This window comes from Equus quagga, chromosome 7, assembly GCF_021613505.1.
Source record: "Equus quagga isolate Etosha38 chromosome 7, UCLA_HA_Equagga_1.0, whole genome shotgun sequence".
Lineage (NCBI taxonomy): Eukaryota > Metazoa > Chordata > Mammalia > Perissodactyla > Equidae > Equus > Equus quagga.
The window spans coordinates 14,212,109-14,232,894 of record NC_060273.1 but is presented as its reverse complement, the minus strand read 5'-3'; the positions used below and the strand labels follow the sequence as shown (position 1 = coordinate 14,232,894).

At 44.8% G+C, this 20,786-nt stretch overlaps 2 protein-coding genes across 2 annotated transcripts; both read left to right on the top strand.

Annotated features, from left to right (window-relative positions):
• Positions 1-969: 969 nt before the first annotated feature.
• Positions 970-9,867, top strand: ARL6IP1 (ADP ribosylation factor like GTPase 6 interacting protein 1). Its single transcript, XM_046667968.1, has 6 exons — positions 970-1,104; positions 3,272-3,405; positions 4,068-4,187; positions 6,632-6,749; positions 7,607-7,691; positions 8,125-9,867. Exons 1-6 carry the CDS (start codon positions 1,069-1,071, stop codon positions 8,241-8,243), a joined length of 612 nt encoding a protein of 203 aa, XP_046523924.1. The 5' UTR covers positions 970-1,068; the 3' UTR covers positions 8,244-9,867.
• Positions 9,868-13,481: 3,614 nt separating this feature from the next.
• RPS15A (ribosomal protein S15a) lies at positions 13,482-19,834 on the top strand. The gene is made up of 5 exons (XM_046666920.1): positions 13,482-13,528; positions 14,593-14,730; positions 15,391-15,470; positions 18,491-18,576; positions 19,701-19,834. Exons 2-5 carry the CDS (start codon positions 14,598-14,600, stop codon positions 19,792-19,794), a joined length of 393 nt encoding a protein of 130 aa, XP_046522876.1. The 5' UTR covers positions 13,482-13,528; positions 14,593-14,597; the 3' UTR covers positions 19,795-19,834.
• The last annotated feature ends 952 nt before the right edge of the window (positions 19,835-20,786 follow it).

Sequence of the window (20,786 nt, the reverse complement as noted above, 5' to 3'; positions counted from 1 at the left end):
TAGTTCCTAAACTGCTTATGAATCCCACTGCTTATGAGAGGGTTTTACATTTTTCCTTAGCATGGCTTAGAAGGTAAGAAAGGTTCTGTCACAACTAGTCCCTTTTGGGATAGGAAGCTCGTAGTTTCCTAAGTAACTGAAGTGCCACACAAGGAGTTTGCATAAAGACTCCATGTAAATAAGCCAACTTTATAAGTCGGTGCATTTTTCACAAGTTCTCAAACTGTGTCCAGCACCGCCCCCCCCCGCCCCCGCCCCCCATCAAGCTAAGGCCTTATTGCAAGAATAGCAAGGATATTGCTATTGATTGATGAATATTGGTTGACGAATATTGATGAATAGCAAGGAAAAAATTGCAGAAAATCTACATAAATAGCTCTTTTCATTTGTCCTCAAGACCTCAAGAGGGCACGAGTCTTCGACTCACAAGTCTAGGCTAAGCTGCCCAGTGGCCTGGCTAGGGTGGCCAGAGCGGGGATTAAAAGAAAGGGAGGGCCGCCCGGGCACAGCGAGGGCGAGGGCACGTGCCTGGTCGGGAGGAGGATCCCAGCCGGTCCCCTTAATCACAACGAGGTTGACGTCACAGGCCCATCTCTGCCCTCCGCCCGTTACTGCGTGGCATATTTCTTCGAGGACTACATTCCAGAGAGGCTCTTCAGCTGCTCTGAGATCCAGCAGAGGACGGTCCACCCTGAGGCTACTGAGGCCAAACCAGACTCGGAGCACCCGCAGTTCACCCGCCTCCGAAAGGCCTGGGCGGGGCGTCGCACATCCCCTGGGCGCCGATTGGTCAACCTGCGTTCACGCCCCCTCGGCCTGGCTCCGCCTCGCTCGCCTTTGACCTCGATTTCAAGCCATGCGCTGGGCGGCGGTTGGTCCGGCTGCCCTGAAGCTTGCGCTTGATCTGCCCAATGAGGAACGAGCTTCGAGGGGGCTGTCGGGAAAGGCAGCCAGCCTATATAAGCAGCCTGCGGGGCGTGTCCTCGCGCTGGGGTCGTTGCGCGGGTGTCGGGGGTAAGGCTGCGTTGGAGGGTGGCTTACGCTCGCAGAAGCGGCACCTCGGGGACGATGGCGGAGGGAGATAATCGCAGCACCAACCTACTGGTGAGTCCCGGTGCCTCGTTGCGAGGGCACGGAGCGGGGCCCCCAGACTTGGGTGGGCTCACCCGGGCGGTGCTGCGGCCTCGTTCCTCTCACCGCGGCGGGCCCGGCGACGACGCCTGCCCCTCGGGCTTCTCGGGCAGCTCCTGCGAGGCAGTCCCCAGTCGTGTGGACCCCTAACGTGCCCTGGGGAAGGTGCGCGACCGGGCGAGGAGGGCGCGTGACCAGTCCTCGCGAATAGGGGTTCAGCAGGAAGTGGGAGAGGGGCGCCGTGACAAGCCTGGGGTGCAGCCTGGGCCAGAGGGCCGCGAGGGGCCTGCCGAGCGCTCTTTGGGCCCAGGCCCCAGCCGCATCCGGGTTTCCCCCTCTTTGATCTTAATCTGAATGTCCTTTCGTTTTTTTTCTCCAATACCTGGGCAGGGTTGGAGGGTCAAAGGGCTGCTGTCGAGTTCTGTTAGGGCTGACACAGCTTAAAACGGCCGGGAGGCTGCGAGCTCGCCGCAGGGGCCTGGGAGTGGGGTCCAGCTGGAAGGACAGTGGGAGGGCCTGGCGTTTGTCTGGGGGTCACAGGACGACTTAAGAAATAAAGCAGGGGTCCAGAGGAGCTGCACATGAGTGAGGTTGTATCGCAGGCGGGCAAGTTCAACCTCACTGCGAATTTCACGGCGAGATCTAGGCAAAAACAAGAGAAACCCGTGCGTTTTCTCCGTTGTCTTTCCCCACGCAAGGGCAGGCCACATGCCACAAACACGATGAATACAGGGAGGAAAGAATCCAGTTTTTGACTTTTGATTCTCCAGGAGCCCAGATGCTAAAGAATTAAGTGACTTTGCAGAGCAGTTTTTGATTGTGCGTGATTTTCGTTTTGCATTGGTTTTTAGAAACGCGGAACCTGCACCGTTACACACACACAGACCACACCCCTTCTCAATGCTTAGCATGGTTAGCCCCAGCCCGGTTCCTTTTAAGAGGATTGATCGAAGTGCAAAGAAGTTTTCCAAGTTCACACAGCTATTGAAATGACAGATCTTGGCCAGGAGCTCAACTGCTTTTTCCAGCAGAGCAGCGTTAACTTTGAGGAGAATGAGGCCTTTGGCCTTATATTTCCTGTACTCAGATCTCTTATCCTTTGTGTATCTCAGTTTCCTCTTCTGTAAAATGATTTTAGTAACAACACCTTCCTTTTAGCTTGTTGGGAGGATTAAAAAAGCATATAAAATACTTAGCAGAGTTTCTGGCACATAGTAATCTCTTATTTTACTATATTAAACATGGTATATAAAGTCAGAAATATTGAGATCACCTAAGTGTGATTAGTGTGGCACAGACAGCATTTTTATTAAGATTAAGCTGCACTGTCCCCTGTCATTTGCATATTTCCCTGTAATAACATCTATAAGGACATGTTCCAATTATTTTTCCGTCTACCAAAATCAGCTTAAGGGCTTTTTGCCATGTTAGCTCATCCTAGAAGTCTGCTTTCAGCTAATTGTCAGATTTGTGGAGGAATTTGAAGCCTAACTAAAATGTCCTGCGAAGTGTAAGAAGCTCTGTATTGAGGAGCTATATTGAGCTTAAAATGCCTCTTAGAATTTGAGGAAAGAATTTTCCTTAATTGTGTAAATGATGCCAACGTCTAAATGATTCCATGACGCAAAGAGCTATTTTAGAAATTGAATGCTGTTTAGGGCGATGCTTTCCGAAGGAGGGGTTTAAAATCACTGGAATGACAACACAGCAGATCAGTTCTAACCGCCTGAAATGAGCGAATTTAAAGTGGTCTAATTTTATGCTCTGGGCACTGCCACCTATTAGTGCATGACTTTGGGAAAGTTGGTTAACCGTTGTGAGCTCCCTTTCTTTAATTGTAAAATGGGTCTAATTATCCCTACCTTGAGGGGCTCTGTAAGGATTATGTTATATCGTAATACGTAAAGAATAGCCCAGTGCTTGCACTTGAAAGGGGACCATTAAATGATAGTTTTTTTCCTCCACTGATTTCCGTCTTTGGTACCAAAATGGCAGTTTTTTAGAAACTAACTTGCTTAAGATAGTGATTTGGTGAAGAGCTATTTCACACACTTGGAGCCTTAGAAGAATTTAACTGTCCAGAATGCACAGAGATGTTGAGAGTGGTCCGGTGATCGCTTTAAATGTTGATCCTGCGCAGGCTGCAGAGACTGCAAGTCTGGAAGAGCAGCTGCAAGGATGGGGAGAAGTGATGCTGATGGCTGATAAAGTCCTCCGATGGGAAAGAGCCTGGTTTCCACCTGCTATCATGGGTGTGGTTTCTTTGGTGTTTCTGTAAGTGAGCTATTAAATTACTCTGCATTGTGCATGTTAATAAGAAGGGCTCAGGTCATACACAGCCTTCATTTATGTCTTTTGTAATGTATAATCTGTAAAGAATGCTTTTCTTAGATCAGTTCGCCTAGTTTTCAGAATTTGTAGTGCTTATGTAAACTTGGTAACCTAATGCAGTTGAATAAATCAGTAGCTCTCAAACTTTTTGGTCTTAGGACCCTTCACACTCGTAAAAAGTATTGAGGACCCCAAAGAGCTTTTTTTTCTTAGTATTTACATTAACCATTGCAGCTATGATGTCATCATGTCACCAAGGTTTTGAGCAACCACTCGTGGGAAAGTTAGAATGAAAAGAGCCGGCTCAGTGGCGCAGCGGTTAAGTTGGCACTTCCGCTTCCGCGGCTGGGGTTCGCCGGTTCAGATCCCGGGTGCAGACTTATGCACTGCTTGGCAAGCCATGCTGTGGCAGGCATCCCACGTAAAGTAGAGGAAGATGGGCACAGATGTTAGCTCAGGGCTAATATTCCTTAAAAAAAAAAAGGGAAGAAAGAGAAGGGCAAATAACATCTTTGAGAACCAGAGGACTAAGTGAATAAGCATCTTCATCTGGGAATAATAGCTATGGTTTTCTAACCTTCATTAATTTTTTCTTTTTTAAACAGGACTATCTACTATCTAGATCCATCTGTTCTGTCCGGTGTTTCCTGTTTTGTTATGTTTTTGTGCTTGGCTGACTACCTTGTTCCCATTCTGGCGCCTAGAATTTTTGGCTCCAATAAATGGTAGGTGGCCGAAGGATCTGCCAATCTAATTTCTGAGAAGTTCCTGAACCTGGTGGCGGTTATTAATGTGCTCTGAGTAAATACAGAGAATTGTCTAACCATCGGGTACCCAGGGTGAGATTTATTGCTTTTATGTGAAGGATTTCTTAGCTGATTCAGATATAAATCGTGAATTTCTGCTGCTTATATTGCCATAGTTCTTTTACGGTCCAGCATTTATTTTGACCTTTTCTTTTCTTTCTAGACCTTTTTTTTAATAGAAGTGAGGTTTTTTTAGGTAATGCTATCAAGGATAGCAGAGCTCATAATGAGCTTTCTATAAAAGTACACTTACATTTTACACTTATTTCCATTGATATTTAAGATAGTATAATAATTTCACGTTATTTTTGAACGAATATGAAAACGGTAACTGGTAGATTTTTGTCCATTTATTTAGCAACTATTTATTGAATTCTACTTTTCTGTTAGATGCTTTTCAGGCTGCTGTGAGATATTTTGACCCTTAAGATTGATCTTGTGTTTAAGGTTGAGATCTTGACGCAGTGCAGTGGGAGTCAGCTAAATGCATAGCAAGAGCTTCAGGATAGGTTCAAACTGTATATACGGGGGGTGTTCATTTCGTTTATACCATCCTTTCAGTCGGTTACTTATGAGTTCCCAAGATCTAGTTAAGTGGCTGTCCATGATAGTAAAGTATTTTAACTTCCCTCTGGAATGTTGCATTTCTCACTTTTGATCCAAATAGTGAGCACAAGTAGATGCTGGAAGAGATTTTTTTCTCCTAGCTTCTATTCTCCCTTGGTTGTGTATTTTAATTTGATGAGTAGTCTACTCGTGCCTTTGGTTTTCTTCCCCCCATAATAGCAAATTATAAAATAATTCTGTAAAAATAAGAATTTTAAATGTATGCTTCATGGACTTTTGAGAACAAATTCAGACATTTTGGGGAAGTTTGCTTCAGTTATGGGATAATTAAGCATGTTTAATTCAAAGATGTTTCCCCCATAGCAGAAAGGATTAGTATTGGGAAATGTCCTTTGAATTGTTTTTCATGTGTTATAATGGATTGAATTATGCTGTTTTCTGGGCAAGTTTGTAATTATGCAATGTAACAATTTAACAACAGGAATCAACCTCTGACCTTGACTTTATTAGCCAGATGACATTCTAATCTGCTAATTCATAACTCTTGGGGAAAGGTTTTCACAAATAAACACTGATAGTGTCATGGTAATGAGCGTGTGGCTCAGTCTTATCGACAGAGCAGTTTTATTTTTTGATCTTTATGGGGAAGGAAGAACACTGTTGCATAGCCACCACCTAGCCTTGACCATGGGTAGCATACAAGGTCTGATTGTTTGCAAGAAGTTCAGGGCTCAGCAGAAACTCTCCTGCTGTATCTGTGACTGCAGTTTTACAGGGACAAGGACTAGAGGAGAGGAGGTCACACATAGCCCTGCGTAGGGCCTACTTCATAGTAGCGGCCATTGTATCTAGATAGCCAAGGCAGCACAGAGGCAAATCATTTGATCAGAAGCCAAAAAACGTTATGAAGATAAAAGGGCTTTCTTGGAGGATCTTTTTTTTTTTTTTAACTGCTGTTTATGATTATATTTTCCCTCACTGGGACAAAATTTGTAAAGAATTTGGCTTTGAGCTGTATGTTGCTGCCCTGGCATCAAATATATGAAGCCCAGTTGAGGGTATTATGCTTTGAATGCTAGTAGTTATTATTTTATGAAGAGTGCTCAAATACAGCTGTTTGGGAGAAACGTCACGTCTTCCTCAAAATAGTGGGACTCTGGGCTATAACCCAGGACTCATTAGGATCTGAAAAATGATGTAGGAATAGAGAAACTAATGTATACTGATTTCTGCATGGCCCATAGTAGTCATGAGTCTTCTCTTATTTTCATTAACCAAATGTGGTTTTAGAAGCAAAGATTCCCATTACTTTGTACACCTATGCATGTGTCTTTATGTAAAAACTTATTCTTGTGCTAGAAAAGGTAGCTCAATGGTACAAGAACTTTTTCACTTTTATAAGATAATGGTGAATCATTGTTTTTTATTTGGACTTTCTTTGGGAGATAGCTTTTTAAATTTGAGGGAGGCCGGCCTTGTGGCACAGCGGTTAAGTTCGCACGTTCTGCTTCCACGGCTCAGGGTTCGCCAGTTAGGATCCCAGGTGCAAACCTACGCACCACTTGGCAAGCCATGCTGTGGCAGGCATCCCACATATAAAGTGGAGGAAGATGGGCACAGATGTTAGCTCAGGGCCAGTCTTCCTCAGCAAAAAGAGGAGGATTGGCAGCAGATGTTAGCTCAAGGCTAACCTTTCTCAAAAAAAGTAAAAAAAATAAATTTGAAGGGATGGTGTATTTCTGTTATGTAAGCAATACAGAAGTTTGCTTACAGCGAAGGGGAAATTGTTTTTCTAGGACCACTGAGCAACAGCAAAGATTCCATGAAATTTGCAACAATCTAGTCAAAACTCGACGCAGAGCTGTGGGCTGGTGGAGACGCCTCTTCACACTGAAGGAGGAAAAGCCAAAAATGGTACTTTTTTTGTTCTGACTTATTTAAGTAAAGCAAAATTTTAAGCTTGAGTCCATTTTTACTTCCTTGTGGCCTAGTGAGTCTTTCTGTTTTAATAGTTGTAGTTTGATATTTATCATCATCCATGGGTTTAACTTCTTTGAGAACATTCATAAATGTTTGTCTGTATTAGTTAGACTGAATCACTGGAAGTTAGAATTATATTTTGCATTTAATTTTTTATTTTAGTTGAGTGAAATTTTTCTGTTTCTTTTCTTTTTCACTTACTGAAATAAAAATAAAAGACATATACTTAGAAAGCATTTGTTCTGTTATCTCTTAGCTTCACCTGAGGATACTATATGAAGTTATTAATTGTAAAAGTAGTGTAATTTTGGGGCTGGCCCGGTGCGCAGCGATTAAGTGCGCACGTTCCACTTCAGTGGCCTGGGGTTCGCCGGTTTGGATCCCAGGTGCAGACATGGCACCACTTGTCAAACCATGCTGTTGTAGGCATCCCACATATAAAGTGGAGGACGATGGGCATGCATGTTAGCTCAGAGCCAGTCTTCTTCAGCAAAAAGAGGAGGATTGGTAGCAGATGTTAGCCCAGGGCTAATCTTCCTCAAAACGAAAGTAGTGTAATTTATATTATAAACTATTTAATTTACATATAGAGTTACAGTAATTCTAAATTCTGTAAAGAAGATCTAAGGGAGTTTTCTGTGGGTTTTATATAATATATAGATACCAACTATTTTTAAAGAAAAGTAGTAATAAAAACTGAATTATTTTCAAACCTTTGAAACAGCCTCCTAAAGCGATGCTTCTTAGCCTGTTTCCAGGAGTCGATAATTCCTTGTTGTTTCTATTATTAGTACTTCATGACCATGATCATTTCTCTTGCTGCGGTTGCTTGGGTGGGACAGCAAGTCCACAACCTTCTTCTCACCTACCTGATAGGTAAGTCTCTGAGGAAGAACTCCAGGCACATCCTGGCCAGTGAGGGCTAATGGACGTTCGTCAGTAAGCAGAGATGTGGGGCTCACCAAGTTTGAGGCTGCGATCAAGGACCTGTTGGGAGTATAGAAAGATGACTACAGCCAGGTCCTTGTTTTCAGGGGGTGAGTGGTCTTATAGGAAGTTAAGACAGAGAACATAATAACCAAGATAGAAAGTCGTGTGCAAGAGGTCAAAACAAGCAGTGTGTTATCTGAAGTGGGGAGGTATGATGGCAGAAGTTTCTGGGGATAAATACCAATGAAAGTCCTGGATTTCCTATTGCTTCCTCCCATTAGAATGTCTGATAGTCCAGGAAACTACCTTCTGTAAAATGTAGTAACCTTTCGGAAGTTAATTACAGCCTCCTTAATTTTGTTTGTTTCTTTATTTTAAGTGACTTTCGTACTGTTGCTTCCTGGACTAAACCAACATGGAATCATTTCGAAGTACATTGGAATGGCCAAAAGGGAGATAAACAAGCTGCTCAAACAGAAAGAAAAGAAAAACGAATAATGCGTCTGATGATTAATAGCGAGTACATTGTCCTTGGGAACAGTTTGTATTATGCTCCCTGGATACTCAAATGTTACAGAAGTAGTTCTTTGCTCTCCCTCATTGTGCCCTTAATTAATAGAAATTCTGACTTGCCGAGTGAGGCCGTACGCATAGTGTCTTCATGTCAAGTGTAGCGGTGCACCCCTATCAGTTGGCCTTCTATGGACAACTCATTTGTGAGTAGGACTTGTTTTGATTTTTCTCACCCAGGGTTAACTGAGTTCTTACTTTTAGGCAGCTTCCTTTACAATAATGTAGTGGTGAACTTCACCCTTAGTCCAGTTAACAGTGACTGCGTAATTGTTCCAGTTGGTTGTGGCTTTCGCCAGGTAGCAGGTAGTGGTCTGCGGCTGCAGGAAGCTGGTTCTCCTGTCTACTTCCAGTCTGCTGAGAGCTGTCTGGCACGGGAGTAGAGACCACGTCCACCGCTCCTGATGAAGAGACCAATTAAGATCCATTCCTCATTCTGTTTGTATACCGTGGGAGAAGAATCCTCATGGAATAAAACGAGACCAATTCCGTGCCCTTGTCTGTGTTGGTTTCTCCCTTGTGCAAAATTTAGCAATTTGTAGGAAACGTTGATCCTTCCTCTCGAATGGGGAATGTGACAGGCTTAGAGTTCTGGTCCCCTTGCACTTAGACTTCAAGGTAGGAGATCCTTAAAGGCTTTTTAATAGCAGGCTTCCAAAAGGTCATGTTTAGGATTTTTAGCATACTTTTAATTTCAGATTTGCAGCTGCCTGAAAGTAAAGTACAGAATAGGTTAAGACTCACGTCTCTGACCTTCACTCTGAGACCAGCCAATAAAAGGACAGAAGTCGTCCTGTGTTTAATCAAGGTTCCTTTCAGTAGAAAATAATCTTATCCTACTAATCGTTCAAGACCAGAATAAGCCTTTGAAGGTAAGCTCAGGATTCTCATTTTATGGTAATGCTGGCTGCTTTGGTCTCCATAGATATGGCGTAGGAGGTGGTGACTACGCTGGCGGCTGACTTTTTGCGTAGCTGTTTCTCTGAAGAATGCAAGGGCTGTTGGTGAGAGCAGATTGTGGCGATGATAGCTGGCCTCTGGTCTACCGAGATTTTGTAACTCTTGGAATGCATCCTAGAATCATTCTCCCTCAGTAGCTAGAAATTTAGAGTAGTTGAAATCTGTAGGAATGAACCTCTGAGGGCCGAAAATGTGACATATTTGGGAACAATTCTTAAACTCTGATTAATGAGCTGTTATATAGTTTTGTGAATTTATTGCACTGATGCTGTAAAACCTGGACCTCGTGAAATATCTGTCCCTAGATAAGTGTTGTTTTCTCCCCTTCAAGATTGCTGTAAACAGTGGCACCTATGGAGCATATGTTTGATTTTTTTTTTTTTATTGTTTCATATGAAAATTACAAATTACCTTAATTTACATGTGTTTCCTCAGTGTAAATAAGCCTGTCTCCTATCCGGGTTTGTTGTGTATATGTGTTCTACCAGTTAACCACTTTTGAGGTTTTAATCCTCTGTTATTTCTTCTACTTTGTTTTGTGTAAAAGGGGAAAAATAAAGCTCAAATTCCTCCTTGTGTCCTACTTTCTTTACACCTGAGCCAATAGTGTTTCTGTGATTGAATTTATGAATCTGATTAATGTGCTGCCTTGTATGATCATTACATGCCTATAAGATACTCTTTAACAACAAAATGAAATAAAAGGTGTAAATTTATTCATTCAGCAAACATCCACGCAACATGCTAGGTGGAAATGGAAATATAAGGAATGAGTGATGGTGGAAGATGAAGTGTGAGAGGGCCAGGCTGGAAGAACAGGAGGGGCTCGGTGCAGGCTTGAGGAGACTGCCTGCGTGGGCACCTGTGTACCCCGGTGCCTAGCTCCGAGCTCAGTATACGAGGTGCTTGTAAGTCAGTCAATGGTGGCTGACTTGTCTACACTGTAAACACTTTTTAAAATTAGAGCTCAAATTGGATGTTTTCTCATTGGGCCTCACTGTCTATACTTAATGGGTCCTGGGAACAGAGTCAATATCAAAGTAAATTCTGAGCCCCCTCCCCCCGTGCCCCCCCAAAAAAGTATAGATCCTTCTTTGGAGCTTCCTGGGGGGGTTGGTGATGTCCAGAAAAGGGAAATGTCAACCCAAAAGTCAAAAGTCACCATAGGTCTGGCCGTGGTTGCCCAGTCTTTGAAATGCTGATCTTTCACCGGGCAGCTGTAATTGCTTCTCAGGCCGTCTCACGTGGCTGGCTTCCTCCCCAGGCCAGCTCAGCTACCCCTGTGCCCGCTCTGCCCACAGCAAAAGTCCCTTTTTGACACTTGCCTTGACACCACCTTCATCGGAGGTCCTGTCATTCCAGGGTTCACAGGATGCCCAGAGGAGGCCGTTTGGAGTTAGTTGTGCCAAGAACAATGAAAGGATTTGGCAGTTTTTAGGAGAGGTGATTTAATGCCAGCAACTGTCTTCCCCTTGTTGCCATTTATTTTGAACAACTCAGACCGTGATCAATCCTATTTGAAGATCTCTCAGCAGGTTCCAGTTTGTCTAGAGCATAAATCGCAAGCTTGTGAGGCAATTTGTACATGGCCCTCTGCTCCATTTCCCCTCCTACCCTATTTGCCAATTCCTGCCCAGCTGTTCCAAGATGTCTAGCCACCTTTATACGATTCCATGCTCTCCCATCTCTTGGAGCTGTTACAAGCCTAGACTAGCTACTGCCCCACACACCCTTTCTAACGTTTTGGGATCCGGTAGACCCAAACCCAAGTAATTTATCTAGTAGCTTAGACAAGTAACCACAGTTTTTTTTGCTTTCACTTTTTTAAACTAAAGCAAAATTTTAAGACTGAGTCAATTTCACATTGAATTTAGTTTTCTCATTTGTGAAATGGGGATAAGAGTACAGATCTCATGGGGGCACTATATAATTGCAATTGCATTTGTTCTGATGAGTCAGCAAGTTAATCTCCCGGAAGCACTTAGTGGGAGTCATGAATGGGTGGTGGTTACCTTTTACGACACAGATCAAATAGCACTTTCTCTGTGAAAGCTTTAGCAACTTCCCAGGCCACCTCGACGTTCCCACAGCACTGCCTGTTGGCATCCTGTCTGGCACACTGCCCGGTGTGGTGTTATTTACAGGTCTGTCTCCCCTACCGGGATGGGCACCTCTTTAGGGCAGGAGCTGATATTTTTGTCCTCTCACCACCTGGCACAACCTCTGGCACATGATAGGCACTCATTGGATGTTTGTTGAATGAATGAATGAATGAATGAAGTGGATAAAGAGAGTGGATGGTGCTATTTTTCTATTTAGGGTCAGGCTCTTGAAGGAAAGTGGGTTTATTCATTTAACTCCCCACTATTGCTAAGGCCCTCAGTTAAGGTGAACTCCACATTTTCAGTAAACAAAACGCGTAGGTGTATAGGGAATGAGTTCTTCAAGGAAGTTTTCATTAAAAAAGCAAGTGGTCCTTTTGTAATGTAAATTATAACCAGAGAACTATATCCCTTGAGACGTTCAAATTGGGAGCTTTCCTTTCCTCAAGGTTCACTCAGGATTTGAGAAGAGGTGGGGGGGGGGGTGCTGAGACAATATACTAATAAGCTTTGACTGAGCACTCACTCTGCCAGGTTTTGTGTTAATCACTTTTACACGGATTATTTCACTTATCCTCACAGTAACTCCAAGTGATGGGTAGTAACATCTCCGTTTTACAGATGGGGAAACCGATTTGCCCATTCATTCGTCAGCTATGTATCCAGAGCCTATTATGCGCCAGGTGACTTCTCTAGAAGCTGTGAGTACGGTGGGGAACGAAACTGACGAAAACCCTGCCTGCTTGGAACTTAATTTGGAAAGTAAATAAACTTCCAATGTTTCAGGTGGTCAGTGCTGCGGAGAAAAATTAAGCAGGGCAATGGGTTTAGAGGGAACGGGAGGAGGCTGTGTGTGTGTGTGTGTGTGTGTGACTGAATAGAGAGCTGAGGAAAGCCAGGAGCAAGCCTTCTGGCTCACTGGAGGAGGAATGTTCAAGTTGGACGCAAAAGCAAATGCAAAGACCCGGAGGTGGAGTATGCTTGGAGTGTTTACAGAAAAGGAAGCCGGGGAGAATGGTGCGGGGTGAGGTCTGGTGTGCCCGTGCAAGGAGGCAGGTGTGCCCGTCACGGGGGACCCTGTAAGCTTTCGTAAAGAATTTGGATTTCACTGAGGGTCACGGGAGCCCTCGGAGACTGCATGATCCGACTTGAATTTTTTGCAAATACTATTTTAGATGTTAGGTCAGCTCACTCAGCTCCAGAGAGGGCGGAGCAAGAATTCATTCCCTCCCAGATGATGAGATCCCAGGCTTCAAGCAGTACTTACAACTTCCCGTCCTTTGCATTGCCAAAATACATATGTTGAGCACTTATTACGTGCCAGAGGTTGGGCGAGCCCTTTGCCACCATTATCTCATCGGATCCTCGCAATAACCTTTAATGCCTTTAAGAGTCAGGTTTTATTATTACCCCCAGTTTATACATCTGGGGAAGATTCAGAGAGGACAAGAGACTTACAAATTGGTTCTTGTCCAGGTGCAGAAGAGCAGATAAAAGCCACTGGCTCAGAATCCTGAGGATTTATTTCGAAACATCCGTGGCTTTCTTCCCAACTGTGTATCCCAGAACTCCAAAGAAACGTCCGGAGCCCCAGTAAATAATTTCTAAGATTTAGGGAGCGGCAAAAAGGAACCACTGATTAAAAAATAGTTTTTGACTGTTTTGAAAATGTAATATATACACATGCTTCAAATAAAACAAAACTGTATAGGGAGAAAAGCGAATCTTCCATCCCAGTTCCTAAGGCCCTTCGCAGAGGGAATTACAGATTTCCATGGGTCCTTCCAGAAGAATGAAATTACGCAAGTATCAAAATTTATTCTAAATGGGTGAACAGTTACTGCAATAAAACTAGCATACATCTAGGCCCTTGCTGTCGTTTTCAATTTTGACAGATTAAGGGCTAGCAAGCAGTGGAAACTCCGGCTAATGCCTCACCTCTATCTCCTCCCCACGGCCTCACCTGGGGAGGTCGATGCCATCGACTCTCTACTGCTCACCCCTGAAGAGGCTCTGCCCCTTCATCCACCTCCTTCTACTAGGCAATCTTTTTTTTTGGCGGTCCTTTGAAAGTCTCGCGATAGCCCGCCCGCTTCCCATAACTCCGTGCGCTCGCCCCTCCCGTCCTCTTTCCGCCATCTTTCCGTGCCGGTGAGTATGGTTCTCTGAGGTATCCAGTAGCATCCGTAGGCTATCGGTGCCATCCTGTAGCTTGAGGCTCGCCTTTGGTGCTCTACGAAGATGCCAGAGCCCGCCTGAGCCGGGGATACTGGTCTTGCGGGGGCCTGGGCAGGCGTAGGGGAGAGTCATGCTTGGTCGCCCCACGCTTTCCACTCTGGGAAGCCGGGCCTGTGGGGGGCAGGCCGCAGCGCTGGCGGAACCCGAGCTTTCGGTAGCCCCGACTCGGTCGGTGGTGTCAGGACCCCCTCCCTTTGGTGGCTGAGGCAGCGCCTTGGCTCCAGGCGGCGGGAAGCGTCGGGGACGGTGGCCGTAGTGGGCCATGCCCCTTCCTATTCCTGCGGTCGCCCGGGAGTTTGGACGGCGGAGGCCGCTCGGCAGGGACGCTGCAACCTGCTTGGGGTGGCATTTGCTGGGAACTAACCTGGATCTTCTGGGCCCCGGGGTTTCCCTTCGGACACTTGGTTGAACTTCAGGAAGCAGGTTGGATCTTTGCTGTTGGCACTTGGAGCATGCTTTATGTCCATCTTTAGCTTTCAAAACTTTGTGAGTGTCTTGCAGTTCGTGCCCAGGGCGATAGAGTCCAGTCTGCATGTACAATGTTTGTGTTTGCCGCTGTGGAATGCCTGCTGTTGGACGATCTCAGATGGCACAAGGACAGACAGCTGATTTTAGTAGTTAGGGGTGTTAGGTGAAAGTCAGGTATATCTTTCGGGTGTTAGGACAAGGCTGACATTGAATTAGTTGGTTTAAAGGACAGTGTTCATAGTGCAGATGCTGCTGCTGCGTTGCAGAAGTTTGGGGATCATTGCCGGCGATTCTCAGCTCCCGTTCTGGATAACTGGCCGACCGCAGCTGATGTTTCGGTTTTGGTAGCTGACATGTCCTGCCGTGGCGGCCGGGGAGCCAGCTGCTTAGAGGGAGGAAGACTTCGTCGTGGTAGAGGCAGAGAGAGGAGGATGTGTTGGCCGTGGAGCGATTGGGTGCCTGTTGATGTCGGCATTGCTGGTCAAACCCTGTGTGTCTTTCCCGAACAGCCACAATGGTGCGCATGAATGTCCTGGCCGATGCTCTCAAGAGCATCAACAATGCCGAGAAGAGGGGCAAACGCCAGGTGCTCATTAGGCCGTGCTCCAAAGTCATCGTCCGGTTTCTGACTGTGATGATGAAGCATGGTAAGTGCGTTGCTGTGTTTTATGTTTTGATGTAAAAATATGTAAGGAATCGGTCCTGTGAAAATTAATTGTCGGGGAGAGGACTGGGAAGGTGAGGGAGCCAGGTGTCAGTCATACCTGGGAACTGCTGCGTTGGCTTGGGCTGTGGACAGCATAGTCTGGACAAGTGATGCCCTTCCAGAGGCGCTGAGTGGGTGAGCACAGCTGAACCCGGAGGAGGAGTTTGTGACATGCCCTGCTGGGTGTTTGGGAGCTAAAATGGCCTTTCTTTGTGTAATATTGCAGTTGCAGCATGTCATTGAAAGGGCTCCTGAGCTCTTCTAAGAGCTCCTTGGGATGGAAAGGAGGATTGTTGCACGTCTTGGGCACAAGGTAGCCTTTGGGAGTGGGAAGCTGTGAGGGGCAAGGGGAAGTTAATCCCCTTTTTAGAATTGCAGGGTGGGTTGTTCGGGGTGTTGTGCCCTAAATTTTATATATTACTAGGCTGTGAAAGTTAGCTGTGGTACAGAACATCTTTGTCTAAGCTTCTTAGAGAAACAATCACTGAGATGACATGAGGGAACAATCTAGCAGGCAGACAGCAGGACTCTAGAGGAGCATAAATGTTTAGGTCTGTCTGGTCGTTAGCTGCCATTTAGTCCAGTGACTTATGTTTTATAGGTTACATTGGCGAATTTGAAATCATCGATGACCACAGAGCTGGGAAGATTGTTGTGAACCTCACGGGCAGGTTAAACAAGGTAAGAATGGATCATTTTCCACATTTAAGAACCTTCAGAGTTATGTGAACAGGGTGTTAGGTGTTGTAATTGCCCTTGTAAAATTGAGTGCTTGCTTTACCAGTTAGGTTAAAAAAAATTACTTAAAGAATTGATTAAAATCATTGCTTTTTATATCACATTTTCCTTCATTTGTTCTCCAGGGTTGTGTTTGCTCTAGAATAGCTAGTTGACCTAGTGTTTGTGGGGTGTGAGCTGTCTGAAGGAAGGTGTGGAGGGTGGGTAAAATGAACAGCTGGTAGTAGTGGCGTTGGAAGGTATGCTGTCCACCTCACTGAACTTGGGGTGGCGCAGGCCACTGGCCTGTCAGTGTGAATGGCTTGGCCTTCCTGTCGTCTTGGTGATTATGTTGGGTTTTTCCAACAGAATGGGGTTCTCTAAGTAACAGTATTAGTCCTTCTGTTTTTGCTGCCATAGGCTGTACACGTGTCTTTCAGTTGACTTGTCGGCATAACCTAGTGGCTCTCTTCCACCAGTTTGACTTTGTGGTTCGATTGCATGGGTTGGGGGCAGGTTGAGCTAGTTAAGGTCCCTGAGCTGCTACCCCACTGTTTGTGTCCAAGTTTGTAGCTTTCAGATTTGCAAGGAGTGGGAGATCCTGTAGTCCAACACAGATGGGGGAGGAGAGGCCTGGAAAGTGAATTGTGGTTAGTGGCAGGAGCCGGATTGGTGAGGTTATTTCCTAGTTCAACAGTTCCCACTTTACAAAGTTGCTTCCTTACACAGTGCGCCAACTTCACGTGTGGATACTTAAGGTGAGATGAAAACTACTGGATGTGAAGCCTTGGAGAGATTTGAAAAGTTTTCAAGAGTAATTTTAAGTCTGGTTTTGAGTTGATGTTAAAAAGTTGAAGTGCTGTGAACCAAATTCCTCTTAAACATTCATTATACATAATAGCTTGAGAAACAAATTTGAACAGAGCAGTTCCCAAATGGAGCTCATTTGTGGCATCATTGTTCTGTGGTGTACGAGTTTGAAAAATTCTGGCTAAGAGGCAGTTGAAATCCAGGCCCTGCCAATTACTTGGCGGCCTGACTTTGGGCAAAACTTCGGTTTCTCTGAACTTAGTTTTCCTCCTTAGAAGACATTGTTGCCTCAGTTTCTTTCCCCCAAGGATGGATGTACCCATACTGTGGCGACATTCTGGGGCTGGGAAGAAATAAGGTAGTGGTTAGACTGTAGATTAATTAAGAAAATTCTGGTGTTGATCACATCCTCTTAAGATTCACGTGGTTTGGGAGAGGGAGAGGGTGTGCTGGTTTAATTCTAGCTGGATGAGAGGGATTTTTGCTGCTGGAGTAAATGAAAGCCTGGGGGCCGTGGAGTGGAGGCCACAGAAGGGGCTTTCATTGTAGCTTGCTTGGAGAAAGAATTAGTCTACCCTATTCCTCTCTCTGCATTCCTCCCAGTGTGAGGACAGTCAGGTGACAGCGCAGCTGACAGGATCGTGTGACAGAACCTGAGTGGGCTTCCTGGCATGGGGCGGTTGGGCCTGACAGGCCCATTGTCGGTTTCTCTGGGCTCAGACCTCTGCCTAGGGAAGTGTGACTGCTCTGAAGACTTCAGTAAATTCTAACCTCACCGTTTCCTTTGGTTTACAGTCGTGTGTCTTGGAATCTTTCTAATGATTGTCTTGGGTGGATGTGCGCACACAACTGTCTAGCTGCTCTGTTAGTCCTCTGGAGTTTACACTTGGAGGGTACTAATCCTGGGTGTTCTCACATGATCATTTCTTGTGTGTAAATAGGGGGAACCTTGAGCCAGCCCTGATGGCTTAGTGGTTGAAGTTGGGTGTGTGCCGCTTCAGCGACCGGGGTTCAGTTCCTGGGCACAGAACCACACCACTGGGCTGTCAGTAGTCATGCTGTGGTGGTGGCTCATGTAGCAGAACTTCAACTATACACAACTATGTACTGGTGTTTGAGGGGTGGGGTGGCTAGAAAAAGGAAGCAGGTTGGCAATAGATCTTAGCTTAGGGCAAATCTTCCCCTGGGGGAAAAAAAAAGCAAGTGCAAACTTCCCTTGATTTAAAAAAAAACCAGCAAGAGCCTTTCTGCATTGATGTTTTTAAGTGTTCCAGTGATTTGTAGAGCAGTGGTTTGAGCAGGGATTCCTTTTTAGCTTTAATTAAAGAGGCTGTTGATCCCCCTCAGCTTCCGCTTTCTAAACCCAGTTGCTCTAATCGTAGACCTTGTATGAATTTACGGGTAAGCTCTTGTGGCCTGAGCGGAGATTTGAACATTTGTTGTGTTTTAGGATTTGCATATGATGGGATTGAAGTGCAGCGCTTTGGCTCATGGAGAGCTCTTTTGGAGGGTAGCTGTTGCTGTGTCCTAGTAGCAGATGGGTGGGATAACAGTAAGAACTCTGCTCTTTCTGCCTTCCATCCATTTTGCTAGATTAGTTGGGAAACATTTGTCTGGGGTTGTAGGATATTAGGCTTCAGAAATGCAGGGCGGTGCTTCATTGGTGTGGAGCCATGGTTCTTAGATTTTAGTTGAGTGCCTGTTGGGCTTGTCCCTTAAAAATTGTAGTATTTTGCATTTTTAGCTTTTAGGTGAAGGATGTGAGACCCTACACATTTGTCTCAGCCTTACTATGTAAAAAAAAAAAGTGACTACAATTTTGTTTGCCTAAGACTTGGTCCCTTAGCTGTTTGAAATGTGGTCATTTGTTGTGGGACAGCTGTCCCGTAGGGGTCCGTGCTGGTGACCTGACACTGCCGTGTATTTATTGCCTCGTGTTCTACCTCTCTTACTGACTTCTTCAGGATTTTACTACTTTTCCCTATGCAAGCAGTCTTAATTCAGCGTAGTTTTCAGATGCATTCATATCAAAGATTGTGCACAGAATGGTTACCCATTAAATGTTGAGTTGGTTGGTGTATATGACTCTTAAGCGGTTATGAATGCTGCTTTGTGTTATCACCTTTTCTGTTACTGGTGACGTGTGAACAGCGTTTTCTGTTATGCTTTTACAGTGTGGAGTGATCAGCCCCAGATTTGACGTGCAACTGAAAGATCTAGAAAAATGGCAAAATAACTTGCTCCCGTCCCGTCAGTTTGGGTGAGTTGATTTTCATAATTTAAAAGAAGTTAACATTAAGAATTGCTGTGATGCGATCAGACTTGAGCTGAGGTCTTTTGGGTCACAGCAGTAGTGATTGTCGCCATTCTCATCAGCTTGACTCGAGGGTTAGCTTATTTGTGTGTTGCCACATTGCACGTGTTAGGCTTCAGGTTCTGAGCGGTGTGAGACCTGAGGCTGACAGACACAGGCGTGTCCCCTATTTAGTGCCTGTTGTTCACTCAGTGTAGGTGGTTCATACTGTATGTTCCAAGTGATCCCCTCTATGGCTGAGTCACTTTTGAACCTTAGGCCTCTGGGGAAGCTCAGTTTGAAAATCCTTATCCCTAGTAAAAGACCTAGTAAAAGAGTTTAAATCCTTGTTTTCCTACTTTAAAGCTGCAAGGCCTCAGGCAAGTTACAGACTTGATTTCTTTATCTGTAAAAATGGTGATAGTCCTCTTATAGGCTATATTATCACCTGCTTTAGTTTATCTATTTGTGGTTACAATCTCAAGCCCCCAACCGTGTTTGCTGACCTGGTTGAATCTACTTCCACTTCCTGGTTATTGTATTCCAGACAAAGTGTTAAGAGAGAGTCACTGCTGATTGGAATTATCATGCTTATTTTAATGCCTCACAGTTGACAGTACTGCCTTATAAGTCTTACTTTGAGGTGGGACTCCCATTGTCTGAATGACTGTCAGTACAATAGCTTGCCTGTGATCATATATAGTCAGTGGCAGCAGCAGTTCAGGCAAGGTTAAATCGATGCTTTAAACTCCATGTTTCCTTGCCTGAGAGCAGACAGTGACATTTTGAAGTTAAAGGAGTTCCCAGTCTTTGTTTTCAGTTAAGCTCGATGGCATTGTTTCTCAGTGTAAGCTGAAGGCAGGGCCATGTGAGGGTACGCAGCTGAGGTCTCTGGCCTTGCGTCTTTTGGTTCCAGGAGCCATGCCCGTGCATTTCCAGCCTGTGTCGGCAGCGTTAGTCTGTCCATTATGGGAAGGCATCTTAAGTGTGGAGGAGTGTTGGCATTTTTCTGTACCAGAGAGTGGCTCTATGTTGAATTATTTTTAGGAAAAACTCACCAGCATTTTTTTTTTTTTTTTAACTCTCCATAGTTTCATTGTACTGACAACCTCAGCTGGCATCATGGACCATGAAGAAGCAAGACGAAAACACACAGGAGGGAAAATCCTGGGATTCTTTTTCTAGGGATGTAATGCGTGCGTGCAAATAAAATGCCTCAGTGGACTATGGTGCTTCGCTGAGTCGTGTTGAACTTTGCAGCACGGTAGCAAGTGTCTGCAGCAGTCCACAGCCTTTGTGTTAGTTGGTGAATGCTGTTTCCCTGACTGAAGTGAAGAAGAAAGTCATGACTTGTGATAATCCCACCGTCACCCTCTTAGCTCACCAGAGGAGAGTGTGTCTCGTCCTGGATGGTTGGATCTGGCTGGGGTTCAGGTGGTGAAGCTGTCCCTTTCTGGAGTCTTAGATTGACCCTGGAAGAAGTGGTGCCTTTCCTGTTTTTAGCTTGACAATACACATTTGATGCACTGTTGTTACCTGCCCTAAAAGTATGATATGGCTGCAGTTAACTGTGTAAGTGTTTATAAGGATGCAGGTAGGAAGCAGACAGCTAGATCCCACAGCTCACCAAGACTCTTTCAAAGTAAACTTGGGTGATGTGTCAGTAACATTTTAGCGATATGTGTTCGTAACATGTCATTTTTAAAAAATGAAACATTTTTAAAAACTAGTTTTACTGTAAACCTGTCAGAGGTGTATTCCTGGAATTGGAGGAGATTAGTTTGCTGGACCACGTCACCTGGGAAATGCTTGTGAAGGGCTCAGCCACCAAAGAGGGCAGCGTGTCTTCTGTGAAATAGATCAGGGCTCCTCTCCCCCTTTTAGAAGTAGTGCTGTCCAGTACAAATGTAACAAGAGCCACATGTGTAATTAAACATTCTAGTAGCCACATTAAGATAAAGAGAGATAGTTGGGATTGATTTTTTAATAACATTTTGTTTGTCCAAAACGTTAAAGTTTCAACATGTAGTTGATAGGAAAAAATGGAATTTTACTCTTTTTGATAATAGTCTTTGAAATCATGTATATTGTATATTTATTTATACTTAAAGCACATCTTAATTGTGACTAGCCACTCCCAAGAGCCACATGTGGCTGGTGTTCTGTATTGGACAGCA